This window comes from Geotrypetes seraphini, chromosome 10 (assembly GCF_902459505.1).
Source record: "Geotrypetes seraphini chromosome 10, aGeoSer1.1, whole genome shotgun sequence".
NCBI classification, from domain to species: Eukaryota; Metazoa; Chordata; class Amphibia; order Gymnophiona; family Dermophiidae; genus Geotrypetes; species Geotrypetes seraphini.
Window position 1 is genome coordinate 32,331,268 of NC_047093.1, and position 26,336 is coordinate 32,357,603.

At 44.9% G+C, this 26,336-nt stretch overlaps 1 protein-coding gene across 6 annotated transcripts in view; it reads right to left on the reverse strand.

Annotated features, from left to right (window-relative positions):
• The window catches only part of RHBDF2 (rhomboid 5 homolog 2), a 152,506-nt gene that overhangs the window by 59,368 nt on the left and 66,802 nt on the right, over window positions 1–26,336 (reverse strand). For 5 of the 6 annotated variants that reach the window (XM_033961734.1, XM_033961735.1, XM_033961737.1 and 2 more), the window contains 6 exons: window positions 17,468–17,614; window positions 15,405–15,538; window positions 13,948–14,143; window positions 11,014–11,226; window positions 10,713–10,835; window positions 1,652–1,782 (listed from right to left, as the gene is read on the reverse strand). In XM_033961734.1, coding sequence (XP_033817625.1) covers window positions 1,652–1,782; window positions 10,713–10,835; window positions 11,014–11,226; window positions 13,948–14,143; window positions 15,405–15,538; window positions 17,468–17,590 — 920 coding nt within the window. In that variant the 5' untranslated portion in view covers window positions 17,591–17,614. Of the gene's footprint in view, window positions 1–1,651; window positions 1,783–10,712; window positions 10,836–11,013; window positions 11,227–13,947; window positions 14,144–15,404; window positions 15,539–17,467; window positions 17,615–25,660; window positions 25,761–26,336 lie in introns of those variants that run through there. The other variant, XM_033961739.1, reaches the window with a different exon arrangement.

The window sequence follows — 26,336 nt, forward strand, 5'->3', positions numbered from 1 at the left end:
TATCTCCCAGAGAACTCCATTCCTCAGATAAGCCACTCTTAGCTTTACCCTTCTACTTCACTGCCAATTCTAGACTTCATTCCTTTCATCTAGCTTTCCCCTATGCCTGGAATAAATTACCCGAGTTTGTCCGCCAAGCCCCTTCCCTTGTTTAAAAGCAGACTGAGAACCCACTTTTTGATACAGCCTTCAATCCATAACCCTACTCCCCCCACTGCCCTCCAACCTAGCCAGCAGATTAACCGTTCCCTTAACTGTATCCATGACATCTTGTTTGTCTGTTTAGGTTGTAAGCTCTTTAAGCAGGGACTGTCTTCTTTGTGACTCTGTACAGCGCTGTGTGTGTCCGGTAGTGCTATAGAAATAATTCATAGTAGTAGTGTGAAGAGTTTCAGTCTTTGGGAAGCAGAGCTGAGATTGTGATGTCATAATGCCTCATTCCACCAATAAGAGCCAACCTCCTCAGTGATATCACAATGGCTTGATTGTCCTGAACTCCCCTCTGCCCACCAACCCAGCCAGCAGATTAACTGTTACCCTTAACTGTATCCATGACATCCTGTCTGTCTGTCTTGGCTGTTTAGATTGTAAGCTCTCAAGTGAAGGGACTGGCTTCTTCTTTGTGCTCTGTACAGCGCTGCGTATATCTGGTAGTGCTATAGAGATAGGATAGTGTCTAATGTACTTTTATGGTGCCTTTGATGCGTATAAGCGGTACCTACCTCTAGATGCCACTTTTTATGTATTTATTTAAGTTTTCTAGCCCATCCTCCCCAGGAACCCAAAACGAGTTACAAGGATATGTACACAGTAGTTTTCAGGATCAATAATGAGCTACAGAAAATTGAGATAGTTTTCAATAACATACATGCTATAGTGAAATCTACATGCTACAGAACAGTACATACGTGTACAGAAAATTGAGGCAATTTTTAAAAATATGACACACATGCTATTTTTTTTTTGGGGGGGAGGGGGGTGAGAACCCCTATGCTTTAGTTAAACTAAGAGAGATAACTAATCTTGAGAACTTTAAATCTTTTCATAAGACATTCCTTTTCAAAGATGCCTTTCAAGTATAAGTGTCCCTTTTAGGATTAAAATCTTTTATGAGTCCGCTTGTAATGGACTTACTTGTTTTTAATCCCCGCCCTTTTGTTTATACCTTTATATCTTATCTTTCTTTAACCATTGTAGTTCTCCCCTTTTTTTCATTCGTACCCGTTTGTCCAGTCGTGTATGTTATTTTTTTGTCTGATCGTGTATGTTAATTTTGTTAGTTATGTTAAATTGTATTATGTTTTTACCCTATTTTAAAATGTATAACCACCTTGAAATAAACTTGAAATTTGAATACAAACTATATAGAGTCTCAGAAGGGGAAAATCTATAAAGCCAGAGATCAAACACTTCTGAGCCCTTAGAGAGACACTTCTGAACTCTCAGAGAGACAATTTAATAGAATAAAATCAATGTAGCTTTTTTACTGTTGGTCTGTTCTCAATCCAGCTACATATTACATTACATTACATTAGTGATATGTGGGAGTTTCTTCCCCATTCCCACCTCCTCAACAATCAAATCTCAGATAAATCATCTCACAATGCCCCTCTATTGAGGTCTCCAGAACAGAAATGAAATCCTAGCTCACAGCAAAGGTGGGGGCATATCCCGGGCCTGGGCATCTTCAGGATGAGGAAGGTGTCGGAAATATGTGGCCGAGAGGGGCGGAGACTCAAACACATCATCTGTCATGGAGAACATCTCATCTTGCATATCCACCTGTTAGAGAGAAAGCAGGGGCTGTATCATACTATCTGTCAGGAAGGAACATGCAATGTGATCAGAGAGGATTCATTGGTTAACACCAGACACTTAGAATAATTCAAAACACTATAACAGAAACCAGCTGTGATGCAGACCAACAAACCTTAACTAGGATAGCACCATGAAACACTGCAGAGGGGTGGCAGAGCACAACAACATTCAGTTAGCTTAGCGGGGTTTAAATAAGGCTTGCATAATTTCCTAAAAAAGTGGTCCATAGGCTATTATTATGATGGCTTGGGGAAATCCACTGCTTATTCCTAGGATAAGCAGCATAAAATCTGTTTTACTACTTGGTCAAGAGCAGGTCTGAATCGGCGATTTTTTTTTTTTTTTTTTCAAACAAATTGATTCGCCAATTCAGTTTGGCTGAATCGATTTGAATTGTGAATCAGGCACCGCTAGTGGAAAACTTGGACGACCCAGTGAAGCTTGAGGAATGGTCTGAAATAGAGAATCTATAGAAAAAAACACCAAAATATAAGTTGGGCTTGCCCTAGGACATTGCAGGAAAGCTAACTCCCTAGACTCCACCAAAAATATATAAACCTCAAATCTAAATTTTTAAGACAAGGAGCACTCTCAGCGTGAGTTTGAAAGCTTTAAAGAGCGATTCAAAGAGCAGCTCTAGTGCTTAGAATAGCAAAGCCAGCAACACTGAGCAGAGAATGACACAGGGACCTGCTCTTGGCCTTTCTCGCTGCCAGAGTCCTTCTGATGTAACTTTCTGTGTCGAACACTAAACAGAGACTTTCCTCAACTGCAACCAAAAATACTAACCTAGACTAAAACACTTCTTAAATAAAGCCCTAACAGAGCCTCTATAGGCTACACTATTGTCTAAACTGACTTAACTGAAAAAGCAGAGTACTGAACTAAAAAAAGTTAAAAAGACAAATGATATAACCTACTAAAAAGCAATGTTACTTACCGTAACAGTTGTTATCCACTAGTGGGTGATGTCATCAGACAGAGCCCCGGTACGGACGTCTCACAAGCACGTGTTGCTTGTAGAAACTTAAAGTTTCTAGATGCCCGCACCGCGCATGCGCCGGTGCCTTCCTACCCGGAGATCCGGGCGTGTCTCCTCAGTTCAGGTAGCTAGCCTGAGAAGCCAACCCAGGGGAGGTGGGTGGGACGTGAGAATAGCTGCCTGCTGTCCCTGGATAACAACTGTTACGGTAAGTAACATTGCTTTATCCCAGGACAAGCAGGCAGGTATTCTCACTAGTGGGTGACCTCCAAGCTAACCTCAGTGGGATGGAGGGGGAGTTGGCGACTTAAGAGTATAAATTTTTCAATACTGTTTGGCCAAACTGTCCATCCCGTCTGGAGAGGGTATCCAGACAATAATGTGAGGTGAATGTGTGAACCGAGGACCAGGTGGCAGCCTTGCAAATTTCCTCGATTGGTGTTGATCTGAGGAATGCTACTGAGGCTGCCATTGCTCTGACCTTATGGGCTGTGACCTTACAAGGAAGTGATAATCCAGCCTGGGCATAGCAGGAAGAGATACAAGCCGCCATCCAATTAGAGATGGTGCGCTTTGATACGGGTCTTCCCAACTTGTTAGGGTCGAAGGAGACAAAAAGTTGAGGAGTGGTTCTGTGTGGCTTGGTGCGATCCAGGTAGAAAGCCAAGGCACGTTTGCAGTCTAGAGTGTGAAGGGCCGATTCTCCGTGGTGAGAATGAGGCTTAGGGAAGAATACTGGAAGTACAATGGATTGGTTGAGATGAAATTCGGAGACCACCTTAGGCAGGAATTTCGGGTGAGTGCGGAGGACCACCTTGTCATGGTGGAATACTGTGAATGGTGGGTCCGCCATCAATGCCTGGAGTTCGCTGACTCTGCGAGCGGACGTAAGGGCTACAAGGAAAAGCACTTTCCAGGTGAGATACTTCAGAGGGGCCCTGTTGAGTGGTACAAACGGGGGCTTCATGAGGTGGGAAAGGACTACATTGAGGTCCCAAACTACTGGGGGTGGTTTGAGAGGAGGGTTAACATGGAAGAGTCCTTTCATAAATCTGGCGACCACCGGATGGGCCGAGAGGGGTTTCCCTTGTAGGGGCTGGTGGAACGCCGCAATAGCGCTCAGGTGGACTCGTATGGATGTGGACTTGAGCCCAGATTGAGATAGGTGTAGGAGATAGTCCAGCACGGAGGATAAGGAAGCTCGCTGAGGTTCCGTTGACTTAGAAACACACCATGAGGAGAATCTGGTCCATTTTTGGGAGTAGCATTGTCGAGTGGCGGGCTTCCTGGAAGCTTCCAAGACCTCCCTCACTTCTTGTGAGAATTGGTGAGGGGTTACGTTGAGAGGAACCAAGCTGTCAGGTGGAGAGCCTGCAGGTTGGGATGAAGTAGTGATCCTTGATGTTGAGTAAGCAGTGAAGGAAACACTGGAAGTGGTACTGGTTCCCTGCTGCTGAGTTGAAGTAGGAGGGAGAACCAAGGTTGTCTGGGCCACCGAGGAGCTATTAGAATCATGGTGGCCCGTTCGAGCTTCAGCTTGACCAGAGTCTTCTGGATCAGCGGGAATGGTGGGAACGCATATAGAAATAGTTTCCCCCAGTTCAGTAGAAAAGCATCTGCCTCGAGGCGATGAGGAGTGTAGATCCTGGAGCAAAACTGAGGCAGTTTGGCGTTGTGGGGAGCCGCAAAGAGGTCTATCTGGGGCGTCCCCCATTGCGTGAAAATTTGGTGAAGGGGGCTGGAATGGAGAGTCCATTCGTGCGGTTGTAGCAGACGGCTTAGTTTGTCTGCTAAGACGTTGTTCTCCCCCTGGATGTATACTGCTCTGAGTAGGGTGTTGTGGCGCACCGCCCAGTCCCAGACTCGTAGAGCTTCCTGGCAAAGGAGGGCCGAGCCCGTGCCTCCTTGCTTGTTGATATAATACATGGCGGCCTGATTGTCTGTGCGAATGAGGATTACCATGTCGTGGAGTAGGTGTTGGAAAGCTTGGAGCGCATTGAAGATGGCTCTGAGTTCCAGTAGATTGATTTGGTGTAGTCTTTCCGCACTGGTCCAGAATCCTTGGGTGCGGAGACCCTCCAGGTGGGCCCCCCATGCGTAGTTCGACGAATCGGTTGTGAGAACTTTCTGATGGGGGGGAGAGTGCATCAGCAAACCTCTGGATAGATTCGAAGAGGTCATCCACCAAAGTAGAGACTGCCGAAGAGCAGGTGTGACTAAGATGCGTTTGGATAGTGGATCGGACGTTTGATTCCACTGTGATGCCAGGGTCCACTGGGGGATCCTGAGGTGGAGTCTGGCAAAGGGTGTCACATGTACTGTGGAGGCCATATGGCCCAGGAGCACCATCAGTTGTCTCGCCGGTAGGGTTTGGCGAGTAGACACCGATTGGCTGAGATGAAGAAGAGACTCCATGCGTTGCCGAGGCAGGAATGCTCGGAGTCGGGTGGTGTCCAGGACCGCTCCGATGAAGGGGAGGGACTGGGTGGGTTGTAGATGAGACTTGGAGAAGTTGATCTCGAAGCCCAAATTCTGGAGGAAGTAGGTTGTAGCCAAGGCCGCCGAAGTGACCTCTGGGGCTGACGGGGCCTTGATGAGCCAGTCGTCGAGGTATGGGAATACCTGTAGACCCCTGTCCCGGAGTGCCGCGGCCACTACCACCAGGCACTTTGTGAAGACTCTGGGGGACGAAGATAGGCCGAATGGTAGCACTCGATACTGTAGGTGCAGATTTCCCACCCGAAATCTGAGGAACTTTCGGGAGGCCGGGTGAATGGGGATGTGAGTGTAGGCCTCCTTGAGATCCAGGGAGCATAACCAGTCGTTCTGCTCGAGGAGGGGGTATAGAGAAGCCAAAGTCAACATGCGAAACTTCTCTTTGACCAGGAACTTGTTGAGGGCTCGAAGGTCTAAAATGGGTCGCAGGTCGCCCGTTTTCTTCGGGACGAGGAAGTACCGGGAGTAAAACCCTCGGTTCAATTGGTCTGACGGGACCGGCTCGACAGCCCGAAGCTGAAGTAAGGTTTGGACTTCCTGAAGAAGCAGGGCGGTCTGCGTCGAGCTTGAAGGATACTCTCTTGGAGGGTGGTCCGGGGGGACCCGGTGGAATTGAAGAGAGTATCCTTCTCTTATGATGGTGAGGACCCATAGGTCCGTGGTTATGGCCTCCCATCGATGGTAAAAAAGATGGAGGCGGCCCCCTATGGGAGAGGCCGAGGTTATGCTCCCGGGGGGGGGCGTCAAAAGGGCTGGGGAGCCTTAGGTACCGCCGGTGGCTGAGGTTTTTGCTGAGACTTCTGGGGAGGTTGTCTCTTCGCAGGCTGTCTCGCAGCAGGCGTTTGTCTGGGCATGTAACGCCGCTGGTAAATCAGGGGTGGCCTGGAAGGTCGAGACTGTTGAGGTTTGGGTTTGGGCCGCAGGATGGATTGAAAGGATTTTTCATGATCCGACAGCTTCTTGGTAACAGTTTCGATAGACTCATCGAACAGGTCAGCTCCAGCACATGGTACGTTGGCGAGTCTGTCCTGTAGGTTGGGATCCATATCGATAGTACGGAGCCATGCCAGGCGACGCATAGCTACCGCGCTTGCGGCGGCGCGTGCCGAGAGTTCGAATGCATCGAAGGAGGATTGCATCAGCTGGAGGCGTAATTGGGAGAGGGAGGCTACCACTTCCTCGAACTCGAATCGAGCTTGGTTGTCTATGAACGGAGTGAACTTGCGGAGCACCGGCAAGAAGAACTCCAGATAGGAAGAGAAAAAGAAGTTGTAGTTTAGCACCCGTGACGCCATCATGGAGTTTTGGTAGAATTTTCTACCAAATTTGTCCATCGTTCTCCCCTCTCGGCCCGGCGGTACAGAGGCGTAGACCTGGGAGGGATGAGAGCGTTTAAGGGAGGACTCGACCAGTAGGGATTGGTGGGAGAGTTGAGGGCCCTCGAACCCTTTATGGTGCACGATGCGGTATCGAGCATCGAGTTTGCTGGGGATCGCCGGTATGGAATACGGCGTTTCGAAGCACTGCATGAAGGTCTGGTCCAGTAATTTATGCAAGGGGAGCCGAAGCGACTCCGTTGGAGGGTTAGGTAAATGCATGGTGTCCAGATACTCTTTGGAGTATCGGGAGCCCGTGTCAAGGGTCACATCCAGATCCTCCGCCATTTGTCGGAGGAATGATGAGAAGGACAATTGTTCCGCCAGCGTCGGTCTGTGGGACGGGCTGGAGGAGGAGGAGGCCTCCAGGTCCGTGGACATCGGGGAGTGACAAGGAGAATCGGGCACCAGTGTCTCCTCGTACTCCGGGCCCCTCGGGGGGGACACCTCTGATGAGGAGTATCCCCTACGTTGCAGTTTTTTCTGCGGTGACACCTCCGAATGGCGTGAGGAGTGCCAGGATGAGTGTCTCGATCGGTGCCCGTCTCGGTGGCGGGACGGGGTTCGGGATCGTCTGTGCATCGCATGGTCTCCCGAGGCCCCCAAGTGGATAGGGCTGGAAGCAGTGGATCGCAACTGGGTTTGCGATGCGGGTTCTTGCGATGCTACCCAAGTCTGGTAAGGAGTACGGAAGAACTCTTCCTGACTATGCCCAGGGCTTCGAGTATCGATCGGAGGTCTGGTCCCATGTTGGCGCGGAGGCGTAATGGGTTCTAATGGCGGCATATCGGTAATCGAGGCTTGCCGCGTGGGCATCGCCGCCCTCCCCCGTTCGTCCTCGTCGGTTGTCGAGGTCGAACGGTATGGGGGAGGGGGAGGGGGCGGGCCGCCCCTTTGGACCGGTACCGGGAGGTCACCCTGTATGGCAGCGATGAGCCCGGGTCCGATGGTCTGCATGAGCTCAACGAATTGAGCTTCCAGCACGGACCGTAGCGAAGCCGATAAGGAGGGATCCGCACCGAAAGGGGGTCCTCCTGCACGGACATCGCGCTCCTTCGAGGCCGAGTGCTTCTGCTTAGTAGCTTTCGGCACTTTGATGACCATTGGTGGCACTGTGGAAGGAAGAGGTACCTGAACAGAGGAGACCGGGGCAGGCACCGACGTCGAGCTCGTGGATGGTGTCGGGGTGAGCGATGCCGGTTTCACCACACTCGATGCAGGAGTGGTCGATGCCGGTTTCGCCCGAACCGGGGAGGTATCAGATGAAGTGGAGGCTGAGGGATCCTTAGCTGCGTCCATCTTGAACATCGATTCCCACAATAGGCAACGCCGCTTGAAAGAGCGTGCCGTAAGGGTAGAGCAAGGCCCGCACGATTTCGGGATGTGGTCAGGGCCCAAACACTGCAAACAGCGCCGGTGAGGGTCCGTGAGTGAAATCGCGCGTTGGCACTTGCTGCACTTTTTAAACCCGGTGATTGGCCGGGACATAGGCCGGAAAATCTCCGCCGCTAGGTCGAAGCCAGTGGGCCTGAGCCACGTGGCCGGCCCGTTCGACCTGCCGGAGGAAATAATCTTCTTTTTTTTTTTTTTTTTTACTGAAAAAGAAAAGAACTGTTAACTGTAATTAAAAGAAAACGAAAACGCGGACAAGGAAGGCAAATTTAACTGAATTCAGCTAGCGCATGAAGAAGTTGAACTTCTCAGCTCCGCGGAAAAGAAAGAACTGAGGAGACACGCCCGGATCTCCGGGTAGGAAGGCACCGGCGCATGCGCGGTGCGGGCATCTAGAAACTTTAAGTTTCTACAAGCAACACGTGCTTGTGAGACGTCCGTACCGGGGCTCTGTCTGATGACATCACCCACTAGTGAGAATACCTGCCTGCTTGTCCTGGGATAACCCAGGTTTACCTTTTCCCAAGTCTGAATGTCAGCAGACAGGATATTCCAACTGAGTTTTTCTTCCCCTTAGCAGATTCTCACTCAGCACCTCTTCAGGACAAGGAGCAGTTGAATATTTAACAGGTGTAAATGGTTGTAGATAACTTGTTGGGCCAGTGAAGCTGAAATAATGGCATCATTTTGCTTGGACTAGTGACAAATTTTCCCCATTCCTGCAGGAACTCAATTTCCCCATCTCCATGAGTTTTCTCGCTGTCCCATTCCTGTAAGCTCTGCCTTAACCGCACATGCCTCAAACACATTCGATATTAAAGTGTTTAAGGCTTGTGCGGATGAGGATGGAGCTTGCAGGAATGGGGTAGGCACAGGAAAAGAACTTCTGGAGACAGGATGGGAAAATGAGTCCCTGTGGGGACTGGGAAAAAATTTGCCCCCCCATGTCATTCTCTAGTCTGAAATTTGGCAGCTAAGATTTAATGCTAAGAAATGCAAGGTCATGCATTTGGGCTGCAGAAATCCGAGAGAATGGTACAGTTTAGGGGGGGGGGGGGAAGAACTTTTGTGCATGAAAGAGGAGTGGGGCTTGGATGTGATAATATGTGATGATCTTAAAGTGGCCAAACAAATTGAAAAGGTGATGGCAAAAGCTAGAAGGTTGCTTAGGTAAATAGAGAAAGGAATGTCCAAAAGGAAAAAGGAGGTATTGATGCCCCTATATAAGACTGGTGAAACCTCATTTAGAACAGTGTGTACAATTCTGGAGACCGCACTTTCAAAAAGATATAAACAGGATGGAGTCGGTCCAGAGAAAGGCAACCAAATTGGTTGATGGTCTACGTCATAAGGTGCACGGGGACAGACTTAAAAGATCTCAATATGTATACTTTGGAGGAAAGGTGAGAGAGGGGAGACGAGATACAGACATTTAAATACCTATGTGGGATAAATACACGAGGCGAGACTCTTTCAATTGAAAGGAAACTCCAGAGTGAGGACATAGAATGAGGTTAAGAGGTGACAGGCTCAGGAGTAATCTAAGGAAATACTTTTTACAGAAAGGGTGATAGATGCAAGAAATAGTCCCCCAGTAGAGGTGCTGGAGACAAAGACTGTCTGAATTCAAAGCGTGGGATCTCTTAGGGAGAGGAAGAGATAGTGGATGCTGTGGATTGGCAGACTAGATGGGCCATATGGCCTTCATCTGCTGTCATATTTCTCTGTTTCTAAAAGTGGGCACTTTCGAATACTTCAAACTCTATGCATCATTTGACCCTCTTCAGTTTCCCATCCTTTTAATTATGGAGCCAAGTTCACTGCAATATTGGGCCTATTACAGAATGATCCACTTATAAGGCCAATATGGAAAATTTAATTTTATAGCAGCTATTCTGTTGTCTCTGCCTCCTTTCTCTGCCAAGTCCAAGGTACATCTCTGCCACTTTCCTTCCTCCCCTCCCCTCCAAGCCATCAGGCCCGGCAGTATGCTCCAATCAGTAGTTATGAAAGTGATGAGCCCAGGATCAGTGGAAAGCATGACACAAAGATGAATGGGGTCAAGATTATAACAAAGGGTAGACTTGGATGTGCAACGTCAACACCATCACCACCAAAACCAAAATCTTCACTTTGCAAATCAAGCCAAGACAGTATTAAGTTTCACATCAGCTTTGTCACATAAAACTAGCCACCCTAATTATTTAATTTACTTATTTAATGTCAACAAGGACAAAGATTCCCTGTTCTCTTTTCGTTTCGTTAACTGCTAGGTCCTTGGTCTTCACGCAGTCACCGAGAGCCTTCAAAAGGTTTCCAGGATATTCTTAATGAAAATGCATGAAAGAAAGATATTTGCACGATGTGGAGGCATGCAATCTCTTTTAAGCACATTCATTAGGAATATGACTGAAAATTTGACATGTTGGTAGCCCTCAAGAACTAGGAGTGAAGACTACGGCGTTAAGTCTTCCCCTTCGAAAACGCTTTCAAAGATGTTGAAGACAAAGTAGCAATATCTTTTATTAAAATCATGTTCCAAGAAAGAGAACAACGAACAAGAACAGTGCCCTGATCTATAATCAACCCCTTCTGCGAAATGCATTATATCGTACAGAAAAGAGGAAAAGCCATGGAACCATGCTTGCCTTACTAAAGAACGAGGAGTCAAATGTGTCGGCAGCATCCGTTTCTTCGTCCATGAAGCTGGGATACACAAAGCTTCTCTTCTGCGTCCTCCCTTTTGGGTGTGGTGTTAGAACGGGGTGACCCTTCAAAAGCAACAAGAGAGAGCGTTCCTTCAACAAAACCAAATCTAAAGACAGCCTCATTCAGAGATTCACTTGGCACTTGTGAGAGGAGAGGGGGTGGGGGGTGAGACAGCATATTTACAGAACATTTTTCATAGTTCATTTGGCTAAAACTTTCTATTATACAATTCAAACTAACTTTAATAATGGAGGCAGCAGCCCTGAAGCTCATGTGTGCCACAGACTCCCTCTTGCGACGGGGAAAACGGCTATACCCAGACCGGACGCTGTGGAGTGAAGCCAGAGAGATGACCCCAGGAGTCACAGGCGGTAGAGCAGGATGAGGCGTCCGAGGCCTGTCAACGTCATCTGGGTGCCGGAATGCCCGACCTCTGGCCAAAGGGTCCACAATCTTTCAAAGCAGAGAAGAGAAATAAAATCTTAATTGATTTTGAGAAGAAAGAGGACCAACATACAACAAAGGCAGAACAAAAATATGACAGAAAGGACATGGCGATGGGGAGAAAACTGTCAAGCAAAATGTAGATAAACACAACTGCATGATTCTACAAAGTTCAAGGCCTTTTACAAAAGGGCCCTTGGAGGGTAATTCTAGAAGCAGGTTCTTCCATTTAGGTGCACTGAGATCATGCTGTAGGAGTCTGTTCTAACAGACCCAAGCTGCCTAGGTTCCATTAAAGAACATTAGCATAACCTTGGATCAGCATGCCTAATACTATCTCAGAATTCAATTTAAGTGCATTTGCATTGCATTTAAGATCCTATTTGGCATTTTCGCTATTTTGATTCCTTTAGACTGGAATGTTCATAGATTTCACCTTGCCAGAAGTTCTCAAAACTTAATTTACAACAGAACCTTTAAGAGATTTAGTCATTCTTTTGCTTTTAACTTAACCTAATTCTGGAATGCTTTACCGCTTACATTCAGAAGTTTAGGTTCTTTTGCTTTATTCCGGAAAGTTCTGAAAACTTTTGGAAATTAACTATTTCAGTCCACTTTTCCTTGTCAAGTTTATGTATTATGTATTACATTATTGTTAACCGAGTCGAGCTCCTCTTGGTTGATGACTTGGTCTATAAAACTAAGTTTTAGTTTAGTACCCGCACTTATGCCAGGCACAGAAACCAAAATGTCAGTGTCTAAATGTGCCAGGTACCCAGTGGTGTAGCTAGGGAGGGGAGGGGGCCATAGACCGCCCCGGATGCCGACTTAGTGGGGGTGCCAGCACCTCTCCTGTTCCTCCCCCAGCGATGGGATGGGTCTTTGAAAGGTCCCTCCCTCCCCTACATCTTCAAATATCACTTCCTATTCTTTTTTTTTTTTTTTGTAAATCTTTATTAGTTTTCAATTATTAACAGTGCAATACAGTGAATTTAAATATAAACAAATCAAACAAAAGCACTTTAAATATACATATATTTCAACAACAAACATTTTCACCCCCACTCCTTCCCTTAACTAATGAAAATAAAATCACATGTATAATTTCAATCAAATAGATATAATGAATAATTATTATAATGTTTTCCCATCTCCCTCCCACCCTGGATGTGTAAGGACAGATAAAAAGAAAAGGTAAGTGACAACTATTGTGACTCAATAAATGATGTCAATGGGCTCCACACCCTTTCAAATGCACTACTATACCCTAAAATTTCAGCATTCATTCTTTCATATTTGTAGCTAGAACATAAGTTTGCCCACCAGAAAGTATAATTAAGTCTATCATAACGCTTCCAGTTGCGTGCTATCATCTGGATGGCTATTCCCGTCATTATTAAGAAAAACCAGCTTTTATAGCGATCCAAAGATCACTTCCTATTCGCGAGACCAGGAAGTGACGTTAGAAAGAAGGTGCAGCCGATGCAAGCAGCGGGGATGACCGCCTACTCACTACCAGCAAAGATATGATGAGGTATTGGGGGTGGGGGGTGTGTGTGTGAAGGGAAGAGCATGGGGGCAGGGTACAGTAATGTCAGGTCAGCAGGGAAAAGTGCAGCGGAGGGCTTCATCCCACCCCCTGGCGCCAAAAACTCCTTCATTACGCCACTACAGGCACCCAATCTTTTTGTGGTTGTGACTTCATGATTGTAGCTAAATGCAACTGTGACATACTCCAGAACTGTAGAATAATGTTGCACTTATGGATAGCACACCCAGGCTGCGACTCCAAAATTGGGTTTAGGGACTCCCGTTAGGGTCCTGACCCATAGTTTGGGAAGCTCTGCTGTTAAGTTATGCACATAAGTTGAAGCCCTGCCTATGTCCCACCCCCTTGTAAATACTCACTATTTGCAGAATAGAGCTTAGGAAAAAAAAAAAAGTTTGCATTTATGTGCATGGATAGCTGTTCTGGACATTTACATACAAAATGCACAGGTAGCGTGGGTGCGCAGATTCTAGCACCGCTCTTCACATTAATCACATAACAGCGTACTTCTTGACCGCGTAACCGTAAGTTCCACGTGGTTTACAAAAGATTATAAACTAAAGGCAATTTGATAATGACAGAAAAATTATTTGACCAAGTATTTTGAGAAAAGATGAGTTTTCAATTGGGTTCTGAAATGTTTATAAGAACAAGCTCCAAGCAATAACAATCGAAATTCTCTAGCATGGGAAGCCGCTTGGAATGCTAAAGTATGGTCAAGAAATTTCTTGCTTTTACAGCCCTGTATTGACAGAAAAGTAAACAGGTCAGCGAGTTTTGGGTTGTTTTTTTTATGTTAGCTACTGCTGGCTGAGTTAGTCCCGGATCATCTGTGCTAGCACTGAATATCTGGATGAGCAGCAGTGCCCAGAAATGACTGGGTATAGATAGCTACAGGACTCTAAGAAATCCCACAGGACTGCATGCCATCCCACTCACCCGGTGAATTACCCAGGTGCCGCAACTGATCATCGGCAAGTTATCCAGAAACTGCTAGTCTGCTCTGGCTGCGCCCACAGAATTGACCCTGCGCTAATCAAATGCTGGACTAGTCCCACTGAATTTTAATCTGAAGTTGAGTAGTATAAAAACCAAAGGGTTTACACCTTGTTTTGACTCCCTTCCTTTCCCCCCCCCCTTAAAAACTTTAACCAAAGTTAGCAAACCGATAGACATCCTACCTTGCGCAGCTTGCCTGTGGCAGGAGACTCTGTAGTTTGGAAGGACGGGGTCTCTTGAACGGCCAGTTCTGCATCCCGCTGGTACTGGGCCTTGAGTTTTCCATACCTCTGGCTGCAATGCTGCAGGCTCTTGCGTTGCCAGAGCTGCCGTTTTTCCTCCCAGTCATTGCTGACACCAAACCACTTCTCGGTTTCCCTGGGGAGGGAAGGAGGGAGGGGAAGATGGTGGCGAGTGAAATCAGCTGATTGATAACAGAACTCCATAAACAGTACAGCTTATACATTAGCATTTTGTATGCATAAGGGCTGGGCCATGGTCCAACCAATATTTCTTAATTATTTGGATTTCTATGGATATTGTTGATTTTGATATGATTACTGTTATCATAAAAAATATGAAATTCAATAAAGAATTAATTAAAAAAAAAAAGAAACTGGCCTGCCATTTCTTTCCTAGATCATTGAAGTTTCAAATTTTATTAGGATTTTATATACCGCCTATCAAGGTTATCTAAGTGGTTTTTACAATCAGGTACTCAAGCATTTGCCCTTGGGAAATGATCAATTCTTTCCAATCAACTGTACATGCCCCATCTTCTAGCAGAAACACTTTTTTTTTTTTTTCTTCAATCTATCTTTATTATTTCAAACAAATACAGACTGCACACAGGCAACAAGACAACTAGCAGAATAGGGACCACACGTGTATTCTTCACGGTGGTCCCCAAAAACAACACGCTGCACCCATTCCCCTTCCACCCAACTCCCGTCCCCTTCCCCAGCCACCCCAAACTACATATTCAACAAATAACTACGGGCTCTATGAGGAACTGTGTCCCAAATAGGCATCCAAATCTGTTGGAATTGCCTCTAAGCTCTGAGGGAAGCCCGTTTCACATCGAACCTCTCCACATGCAGTAAAGTGTACATCTCATTTTTTCATTCCGTCATAGAAGAGGGATACTCCTACCTCCAATTTGATCTGCTCTACTTTTAATTAAATGTTTGTAGTGATGACTTGTCTTGAGGTACTGGTCTGCTGTACATGCGATTAGAAGCACCCAAGATGGACAGCAAGAATACAACATTACAGAGCGTGGTTATATTAGAGATGTGGGAAGTCCTATGACTAGATATTTTGAGGACAAACGTGTTTGGGAGGCCTAGTGGAGAATGAATATATTACATTTCAAATTTCAACATGTGCCAAGAAAAATAAGGCTCTCAATCTCATGGTCCCTCATCCCCCACTGATTCCTTATGTTCTGCCCAAAAGCAAAGAACACCCGAAGCCTTCCATGAGTAACTCTCCTAGCAGAGGCCGCTAAATATCTTTATCATTTAGACCAGTCAGCATTACCTTGAATTCAAATGTTTATCCCCTCCCAAAATTTGCTAACAGATGCCTCTTGCAGCTAACTGCCATCTAGTTTGCTCTGAGTGGCTGCAGAGCCTACCTGCGAATGCTCTGAGACAGGGATGCCTGTCGACGGAAGCCCGGGCGCTTCTCATACGAGGCACTTTCATTGCCCCTCCTCCCCTGCGGCTCCTGGAGACTTACACTCTTATGATATGCTGGTTTAGTCAAAGGCTGAAACAGAAAAAAAAAAAAAAAAAGAAACCAGTGGAGAACCCGATTAGTAACATCGTGACTGGCCAAGCACGGCTCCACACTGCCAGAATTAAGCCTGCTCCATAGCTCTCTATCCCAGTGTTTCTCAACTCAGTCCTGGAGTACCCTCTTGCCAGTCAGGTTTTCAGGATATCCACAATGAATACGCATAAACTGCCTTCATTATATGCAAAGTAGAGAGAACGAGAGGGCATTCTCTAAAATTGAAAGAGGATAGATTCCGTACGAAATTAAGGAAGTTCTTCTTCACCCAGAGAGTGGTAGAAAACTGGAACACTCTTCCGGAGACAGTCATAGGGGAAAAACACCCTCCAGGGATTCAAGACAAAGTTAGACAAGTTCCTGCTGAACCGGAACGTATGCAGGTAGGGTTAGTCTCAGGGCGCTGATCTTTGACCAGAGGGCCGCCGCGTGAGCGGACTGCTGGGCACGATGGACCGCTGGTCTGACCTAGCAGCGGCAATTCTTATGTTCAAATTTCTTTCATGCATATTCAGCACAGATATCCTAAAAACCTGACTGGCAAGGGAGTACTCCAGGACCGAGTTGAGAAACACTGCTTGTCCCACCCAAGACAAACATGATGCAAGTTTGGTTTCCTTCTCTTTTACAAGTTTCAGAGAAATCCAGAAAGGCAAAAATAATTCTTACATATAGGAGGAAAAGTATCTATATGGATCCCTTTTACCAATGCTTGGCCCATGCTAACAGGCATCCATGTGCTGCCACAACTGTGGGACTAAATGAGCTGTGGCAGAAGATGGCACACACTAAGGGGTCCCGAAACATACAAATTAAGAGACCACCACATCTGATCAATATAGAACAAACCAACCTACATAATAAGACAAAACATATTTATTTACATTAGCAAAATGCCAAGAGGTGCTTTAATGCAGGATCAGGCTAACCTGCAATCTTGAGTGTGAGAACTAAGCTCAAGGAAAAACCTTCCGGGTCAAAAACCTGCGTCAAAACAATAAAAGGCAAATCAATTCCCTGCCCCTCCCCCCATACATCCCAAATTACTAAAAACCCATCTCTTTCAGCAGCACATCACTAAGTTTCTAAGTATTTTGGCAATGTATTGTAAACTATGGAAGAGAAACTATTTTGAGTACATGGTTATACTATCACTGGCTTGAGTAGTCGGAAATATAATATCCATGCAAGTCATACATGCATAGATTTTATATACCACTAGTCATTAAGCCCGTTACATTAACGGGTGCTAGAAAATATGTCTGTCTGTCTTTGTGTCTCTCTCCCTCCCACTGTCTCTCTCTCTCTCTCTCTGGCCCCCTTTCTCTGTCTTTCTGACCCTCTCCCTTCCCCTCCAGGTCCCTGTGCAGCAGTAGCAGCATTTTCACCCACCCCCCTTCCTGCTCAAAGGGCCCCCCCTTCCCTTATCGAGTTTCCCGCAGGCAAGCCAAGCTTCTTACTTTTTTTTTTTTTTTCAGTCTGTTTCCCTCCCTCGCATGGCTCGCGGCTGGAGTCTCTTTGGCTCGTCCCTGCCCAGCCCGCAGTCTGGCCTAATCCGGGCAAGTATCGCCTCACGATCCCCACCAGCGTCAGAAGCCTTCTCCGACGCTGGTGCGGCTCATGAGAGGAGCCGACACTACTGGTGCGGCTCATGAGGGAGTCCAACGCTGGCAGCCATTCCTTTCTAGGTAAGTGCTGGGGACCCGCGCATGCGCACTCCTGCGGCCACGGAACTACATCTCACAGATCAGAGATCCTGGAAGCACGCAGTATGAGTGCGCATGTGCGGCTAGCTTTTTATTATATAGGATATTATGTACCCCTGAAATAAGCTAGTCATACGAGTGCATGGATGTTATATATCATAACAGCATAATTACGATAGAAACAGATACAACACGCCACCTCTTTCAACTTGCTGTCCTTCCTGCTCTCTGTCATCGGGATGGTGATAGAAAGGTTTGGGGGCTTCCTGCTCTGCAGGCGACTACTGGGCTGGTTTGTCCCATTCTTCTCTTCAGATGACATCTTGCAAAGAGGTCTTCACACAAGCTAAGGGAGAGAATGAGAAGACTGTGATCGACTGAGCTCAAAGTTTGCCAAGACCAGGGCTTGGAAACGTCAACACAATGCACAATTTTTAGTTTTACATTCCGTCTTCAACTATTACAGCTAGTATGCATGAGTTGGTGACAACCCTGCCCTTTTTTTCAAAAAATGGTTCTCCCAGCCTCGAGACGCTTCAAAACATGCACATTTCTAGCATTCAGATTATTTAACATGCAGGGAGTAGCAACGAGTCTGACCTATAAGATAAAATGTCGGAGCTGCAATTTTTAGGAAAGTGCACTGGTTTGACACCCAAAAATTTCAGGTTTTTTTCTAAATGTAAGTCATCAGGCACACAGGCCAGCCTTGAATTGGTGCCTTTTGGATTGGAGGGCACCTGCATTCCAGGAGGAGCTATTTTGCTTCTTGAGATTCTGACTAGCCAGTCCATTCCTAGTTGTGTCTTGGATAAAAGCAGTGTTAGTCTGTCTTAAAGGCGGTACTTGAGAGAGTCCAGAGAAGAGCAACTAAGCTAATAAAGGGTATGGAGGACCTCTCATATACTGACAGACTGAAAAGGCTGGGGCTTTTCTCCCTGGAAAAGCGGAGACTTAGAGGGGACATGATAGAAACCTTCAAAATCATGAAGGGTGTAGAAAAAGTAGATAGGGACAGATTTTTCAAATTATGCGGAACTACAAGTACAAGGGGGCACTCAGAGAAATTGAAAGGGGATAGGTTTAGAACAAACGCCAGGAAGTTCTTTTTCACACAGAGGGTGGTGGATACATGGAACGCACTATCAGAAGAAGTGATAAGCAGGAGCATGCTACAGGGCTTCAAAGAAGGTTTGGATAGGTACCTAGAGGACAAAGGGATTGAGGGGTACAGATAGGAGTAGAGGTAGGTTATAAGGATAGGATTAGAGGACTAGAGGTAAGTTACAAAATTAGTCTGGGACTACTGTTCAGGCGATAGGCCTGATGGGCCGCCGCGTGAGCGGACCGCTGGTCAAGATGGACCTCTGTTCTGTCCCAGCGGAGGCACCTTCTTATGTTCAAGAAAGAGAAATAAAACAAAAAGGGAAGGTAAAAAGGCCTCAGGTCAGGGATGAGCAAAAGATGACATCATCAAAACATAGTGAAACATAAAAGCATTTCATTGACATTTACATAGGGAATGGTAGGGGTGGAGGTGGGGGGGAGAGGTCAATGGGTAAATCAGAAGATAATTGTATGGTTTTATATTGTGATAGGAAAGCCAAATCCTTGTTAAATCCTGTAAGGTGGGTGTCAAAATATTTTATCATTAGTCTTAGTTCCTGTTTTATGGCTTGATCTAGCAAGGATGAGCCCAGGACAGGCTTCGGTATTTCTATCCCACCTCTGGGCTTGCTCCCTGCTGGCTTATTGTTCCTGTCTAGATATTTTTTAGTTGTTTTCTGATGCCTCAGGATTCAAGGTTCTTGTCAAGCTCTTTGTTCCCAGTAATCCTTATTTTTCCTTTTGCCATGGATGTATTTCTTGAAGATACAGAGATATTATACCTTAATTTGAGCAAGCCTAGCTATGGTCCTTTTCTAGTCTAGTATACAAGCTTTGGGAGTCCCTGTCTAGTAGCTGCTCACACCCTGGCTAGAAACTCACAGAATGAATCAGCCCCAAAAATGAAGTGCCAATAGATCGACTCAACCACCTAAATAATAGAGAATGACACAGGGACTCAATTTCCCAGTCCTGTCCCCTGCTAAGCTAACTGATTTTACTATGTTCTCTCAATGCATTCTAGAATCTAATTGCACATTGAGTAAAGAAATATTTTCTTCAATTTATTTTAAGTGTACTACTCTGTAGCTTCATTGGGCACATCCTAGTCCTTATTCCATTACTGTACTCATTTTGGGTTCTTTGGTAAGGCTGTGAGTGGGATTAAGTCACTGCACCCACTCTTATGGGAATGAGCTTTTTCTATCATATCTGTGGCCTCCTTTTAGTTGAAGGGCACATTTGTCTGGTCTCTTCCCCCTCTTCTTGCATGTGTGTCAACTTTAGAACATTTGATTCTCCAAGAGTCTGGTATATACTAGAAAGAAAAATTGACATTGACATGGAAGGAAGGAGGAGAGGCCTCCTCAGACCAAGCACCCAGTGCAGACACTCAGGCTGAATGGGTGAACATCTGATCCTGATCCCAGTCCTACAAATACCTTAGGGGATAATTTTCTTCATAGCATCAAGGTCACAAATTGACACACTTCTCACAGCAGTTATATAGGAGAGTGGGATAACAGGGGAAATCTTGCTCTCCCAGTCAATCAGTGCTGGATGCTCTCATAACACAAGCTGTGAGATTAGCAATAAGCCACAGTTTCTAAATGAAATCACTGTCTGGATTCAGCCAGTGCAATTTACATCAGTGCTTTCAGCCTCCTCTAAGAGCTATCTAGGTTACCCAGTCTAAGCTCAATCAGGTGGCACCCCAGGACCAGATGGTTATGTGATCATGCCTAGTACAGGGAGACAAAGACAGCATGTCTTGCCCTTTGTATAGAATGGACTTGGTGGAAACAATTTGCAGGACCAAAACAAGTGGCGGTCATTTGAGATTATGTAGTAAAATCTTTTAAAAAGGAATTTAAAAAAAAACTTACTTATTTGTACGAGCTTTTTTCTAAAGCGAAATGTTGAGAAATATTCCTTTTCGATTGAAGTGTCTTTGTGAGATTTTATATTTGAAATTTTAGAAGAGGGTTTACTTGTTGCAGTTTGTTTTGTGAGGATTATGTGAAATATTCTGTTGTATTGTAATCCACCTAGGTTGTAGACGGAAAATAATTTTTTAAAATAAATAAATTTCAGGTAATTTATTCAGCACAGACCATTTGGGGGTCTATTGAAAAGTGGAAGTATTTCTGCAGCTCTCTGCTATATGAATCTTTCAACCTAATCACATGTGAATATTTTTGTTTACACAATTCTATTCCCTTGATTATCTGATATCCCCTGCCTGCCTTTCCATCAGCGTTCATAGCTATAACAGACTCACCCCCTACAGTAAAGGAAACGTGACGACCATGGCATTTACTAATATAATCATATTTTTTCCAAGAGAAGCTCTAGCTGTCTGGATCTTCTCTAACTGCACCAGTACCAAAACATTACAAGGTGTGTATGCAGCGGCATGGCGAGAGTAACCGGTGCTCGGGGCTGTGGTGCCTCTCTCCCACCCTCTACCCTGCCTGCACCCCTTTCCCATACCTTTTTAACTTTGGTGTGAGCAGCAAAGAACTTGCTGCCTGCATCAGCTTCAGAGCTTTCTCCGACATCACTTCCTCCAGGAAGTGACGTCAAGAGAGAGAGCTCCGAAGCCAGCATGAGCAGCAAGTTTGTCGTTCCTCACACTAAAAGTTAAAAAGGTATGGGGAAGGAATGTGGGTGTGCACACGCGGCAGGGGGAGGAGTGGGAAGGGGGGCCGAGAAGGGTGCCGATGTCCCGAGGAGGACTACCCCCCTCGCACCCCCCCTTACTACGCCACTGTATATGTATGTTTATGGCCAGGATTTCTCCTGATGTTAGAGGAAGCTTAGATCAAGGGTAAGCTTGCCAACTGGATCCAGATTCACAGGACAGGTTGATCCAGTCCTCGGCTTAACCCATTGCATGCACGGTCTTGTAGTTCTGACTTCCCCTAGAAATTCAAGACTATAAGCCCCAGCATGCACTGTTGGAAACCCAGGAATGAATAAACCCTGTCTTGTGACTCTGAATCCAGTTGGCCCTTAAATCAAGGAGTTTGGATAAAATAGAGCATTTTAACTGCAGAAAACACAGCTATAGCACTTTCTGCCCTCTAATCCAGGGGTTGTTAACCCAGTCCTTGGGACACACCCAACCAGTCAGGTTTTCAGGATACCCAAAATGAATATGCACGAGATAGATTTGCATACAGTAGAGACAATGCAGGCAAATCTGTCTCAAGTATATTCATTATGGATAACCTGAAAACTCGATTGGCCGGGTGTGTCCTGAGGTTTTGACAACCCCTACTTTAACCTGTACCCTTAAGACACCTGGAGGTCAAGAAAGAATTCCAGAAGGTTCTCTGAATCCGCCTTCTATGTGGCTCTGGAGTCAGCTTAATGACTCAGACAGGGTGCCTGGGCAGAAAAGACTCTCGGGAACATATGCTACACTTATTCTGTAAAAGCAACAGTGGGTCTAGGTGTTTATAAATTACCCCAGGGGAAAAAGTGATGCAGGTGCTCTTTGGATAAAAGAGAAGATGGTTTCCGATTCTTTACAGTTAAAAATAAGCAATAAATCAAACAAAATATTCCATACAACTAGCGAGAAAAAGCAGCTTTATATAGGAGCAGTCGGGGGAAGGGTAACTGGATTTCTATTCCGATCCCACATGACACTGCCGATACATCACATTAGAAACAGCATTTGCTTGGAAACTTAAGTCAGCTGTAAATTATTTTCTCTTGCTTGAAAAAAAAATTATGGAGGGCAAAATTTTTCCACTCCTATCTTCCTCCCCCCCTCCAGTTTTACTTCTCTCACTGCTGAATTAGTAATGGGTTCCATTCCTCTGTGTAAAGGCAGAAACAGAACTGAAGGGCTTGCCAGGACCAGCTGGCAAACGGGCCTCTGGGAACAGTTTATGTAAGGGAGATGGAATGATTTCCTGGAAACTGGCAAAGGGAGAAGGAACTGTGGGAAGAGCTTATGTTAAAATATACTCCACGGTACATGAAAGTCACCATATATTGTAGTATCTGGGCAAAAATCAGATCTTCCAGCGCAGGTGCAGCACAAGGTGGTCAGCTGAGCAGGAAGCAGGTGCCCTCAAGTGACCTAATATAAAGGTGTTGATGCCCCAGTACAGGTCGATGGTGAGGCCCCACTTGGAGTATTGTGTTTGCATTGAAGAATGATATGGGATGGTTTCTCATGGTTATCCGCAGGGATGGGGATAGATTCTGTCCCCGTGTCATTTTCAACTTCAGACTCACCTTAAGAGGCCTGCGCTTCTGTGGTAAGTGGTCATAGGCATGTGGTCAAAGAGTGTGGCCAGAGGGGCACACCCTGCCCCTTGGGAGCTCCTTGAACTGAGGAGGGAAGATTCAAGGTATTGTTCCAATTTTAACTTTTAAAATGGGATAACACAAAGCTAAATTTAAAGCTTCTACTCCAGTTATTTCTGGTTCTATGGATCAACATGTAACAATTTCTGAATCCTCAGCCTCTCAAGTCTCCCCATCTTTGGAGGTTTCTTTAACCTCCCAGAACATTTCACCTCCTCTTCCCAGACTCTGCGAATCAGAGATCTTAATGGTAGGTCCTCTGGTCAGACAAAGTCACCCAGAGGCAAATACAAAATGAATAAAAGTTAACATTTACTAAAATGCTACAAGTTGCTTCTTTGTTAGAATCCCAACTGGTGAAGTCTGAAACCGAAAACGAGCAATATGTAACTTTGAAAGATTTATGAGTCATAAGTCAAAGAATGGGGAAGATGTTAAGAACTGTTGTCTCTCAAAAGCAGAAATTTTCACAGATAGTGGCGCATACATTTAATAAATGTACAGTATACGCTAATATTTCCTTATTGGATAAGTGTTTAATTGGATAAGTGTTTTAAAGGGGTAGAATCACATGTTTCAGCTCTTCAAGCTGTCTCAACAACAGCGATTAAGGTTTCTTATAATATTCATTTTAAAATGGAAAAGCTTGAAATGCAGAGAGCTACAAAAATCTACATTTTGTGAATTTTCCAATTATACATTTACTTTCGCAAGATCTTTTGAGGAAATACCTCAAAGAAATTCTAGGCATTGAGATTACTGCCACGTCGTCTATTATGTGCCTTCTAAAAAACTGTTCCCAGATGATCAAGGTGTTAATCGTCGGTATTATAAGAAATAGATTTAACTGCTTTTTTGGAAGATACTCAAGATATGTCTCAGACAAGATCATGAAATTATGAGGGTAAATATTTTTTTTTAAATTCTTTATTCATTTTTAAAACTACAATTGTGCACAAGAGATGATACATTTACATAAAATAAACATTATAGCACAATAAACTTAATAGAAATAATGACAATTTCCCCCACCCATTTTTCAATTGACCAACAACTCATAAAATTACCTGTAAACAACCTATCCATACCTCTTAAACAGTACCAAAACATACCCCCCCCTCCCCAGGATATTGTAAAGGAGGGTAAATCTAAAAGTAAATGCACTGCTTTAATAGGAGAAACTGAGAGCAATTGAACATATCACTTTTCCATTGGTTGCATCGTTCAATTAGCTTCTGCATTCCTGCAGAGAAAAGTTTTTTCGGCCGTTTCCAAAGCCAGGTGAGCACCTCTTCCTTTATTTCATCACGATTTGTCTTTTGCTCTCCAGGTCGCAGTGATGTCTCGTCACCAATGACAATTCTCTCCAGAAATACTCAGATCTTCCTCATACCGCCTCAGGACCTGGGTTGCAACCTCCACACGCTGCTGCTTGTGTAGATCAGTAAGCTGTTTGGAAACACATTGCAACCAACTGAGACACCGTTATCAGTCAGTCTTCTCTAATCAAGGCATCCGCCCCCATCAATGTGCTCATGTGTGCACAATGTTGATGGGCGACCAGAACGATCTCCGTCGGTTACACCTGTTCCTCCCACTTTAAACCTTTTAACCCACTCGTATACCTTTCGCTGATTCATGGTGCCATGTCCTTACTAAATCAATATCCGACAGTGAATTTTCACAGGTTACACTCCTGCCCAACAAAAGCATACTACACCACGTTGCTCTTCGACGGTGAAATCTTGCAATGGAGTGTCCATGTTTCTGACTTCGTGGCTGCCACACAACTAAAGGCCAAGCGTTGCACTGTGCGTGAACGAACTATCCAACAGGCAATGTATGAGTAAATATGTTGCATTTCGCTAGCTCTCTTCCAGTTATTGCATAACTTAACAATTGCCTTTCATTTTCTGTGGGGCTAAAACAATGATTTTTCCTGACATAGCAAGGGCAACTTTAGGAAATTGGACTTCTGCCAGACTTATTTGATTTTGGTTTTCAATTTTTCTTCCAGTTTATGAATTATTTTAAATTTTATCACATTGTTTTTACCCCTATTGTTTTATTTTATTAATTGAGCGACCAAAATGGTTAAAGGGCTGGAGGAATTGCTGTACAGTGAGAGACTGGAGAGAAACTGGGCCTTTTCTCCCTCGAACAGAGGAGATTGAGAGGGGACATGATCGAAACATTCAAGATACTGAAGGGAATAGACTTAGTAGATAAGGACAGGTTGTTCACCCTCTCCAAGGTAGGGAGAATGAGAGGGCACTCTCTAAAATTGAAAGGGGTTAGATTCCGTACAAACGTAAGAAAGTTCTTCTTCACCCAGAGAGTGGTAGAAAGCTGGAACACTATTCCGGAAACTGTTATAGGGGAAAACACCCTCCAGGGATTCAAGACGAAGTTAGACAAGTTCCTGCTGAACCGGAATGTATGCAGGTAGGGCCAGTCTCAGTTAGGGCGCTGGTCTTTGAGTGGACTGCTGGGCACGATGGACCACTGGTCTGACCCTGCAGTGGCAATACTTATGTTCTTGCTGTTTAACGGTTCCTCTCTTCTATTCCTTTTCACATATTACTTTAATTCATTTAGATGCTCCTATCTGTAAAGTTAGGAATTTCTATGAAATATTCTGCATGCTTCTCTCCTCTCCACTCCTTCCTGCCCTCCATAGTCCTCCTTACCCTCTTCTAACGCCTTTCTCTGTAATGTCACTTAGAGCTTGTGCGACACACAAATGGAATAAAATAAATTCAATTGAGATAGAAGGCTTTTTTGTTTTAGCACTGTTTAAGTCTAGAGTTTTAGCCCTGAATGCTATTTTTTCCCTACAATTTCTGCGTAAATGTTTGCTTAATTTTCAGAATAAAGTTTATGCATTTTAGGATTAGAACAATTTCTAAAAGGTAATGAAGATAAACAGGTTTAGGAATAATCAGTAATTGTACTGCACCTTTATATAAAAAGGATAATTATCCTCGAGGTTTCCTTGTAGGCTTTTGCCTTTTACGACGATGCAACAGCTCTCTTGATATGGACTTAATTAATTTCTTGGGAAAATATCCTGTTAAATTTATGGAGATATTCATTTTCTTATGGTATACAATGGAAAATCAAATTTAAAAAAACACCCACCACATTCCTCCACAGCAATCCTTCCCCTCGCTGACCATCATCTGATAACTTTAAATAAATAAATAAATAAATAATAAATAAATAAATAACAGTTTATATACCGCAGTACCGTTAAGTTCTATGCGGTTTACAAAAAATTAGTGAAGTACAAGTTGAGATAATTTAAGGGATGTGGGAACAATAGGGAGAAAGGGTAGGAGCACCGTTAGAGAGGGGAAAGAGAGGAGTGGGTCAGCTGTCTAGGTATTTCAGGAATAGGTGAGTTTTGAGGCGTTTCCTGAATTCCTCGTAAGTGGTGGGCAACAGGAGTTGTTCTAGGTCTTTGCCCCATAGAGCTGCTTGATGTGAGAGAAGATGCTCATGGTGTTTTTTTAGTTTGCAACCTCTAACCGGGGGAGAAACGAAGTGCGAGTGGGAGCTTCTCTTGTGTCTGTTGGCTGAGGAGGAGAAGAGGTCAGTGATGTATTTAGGGGTAAGACCGTAGAGAACTTTAA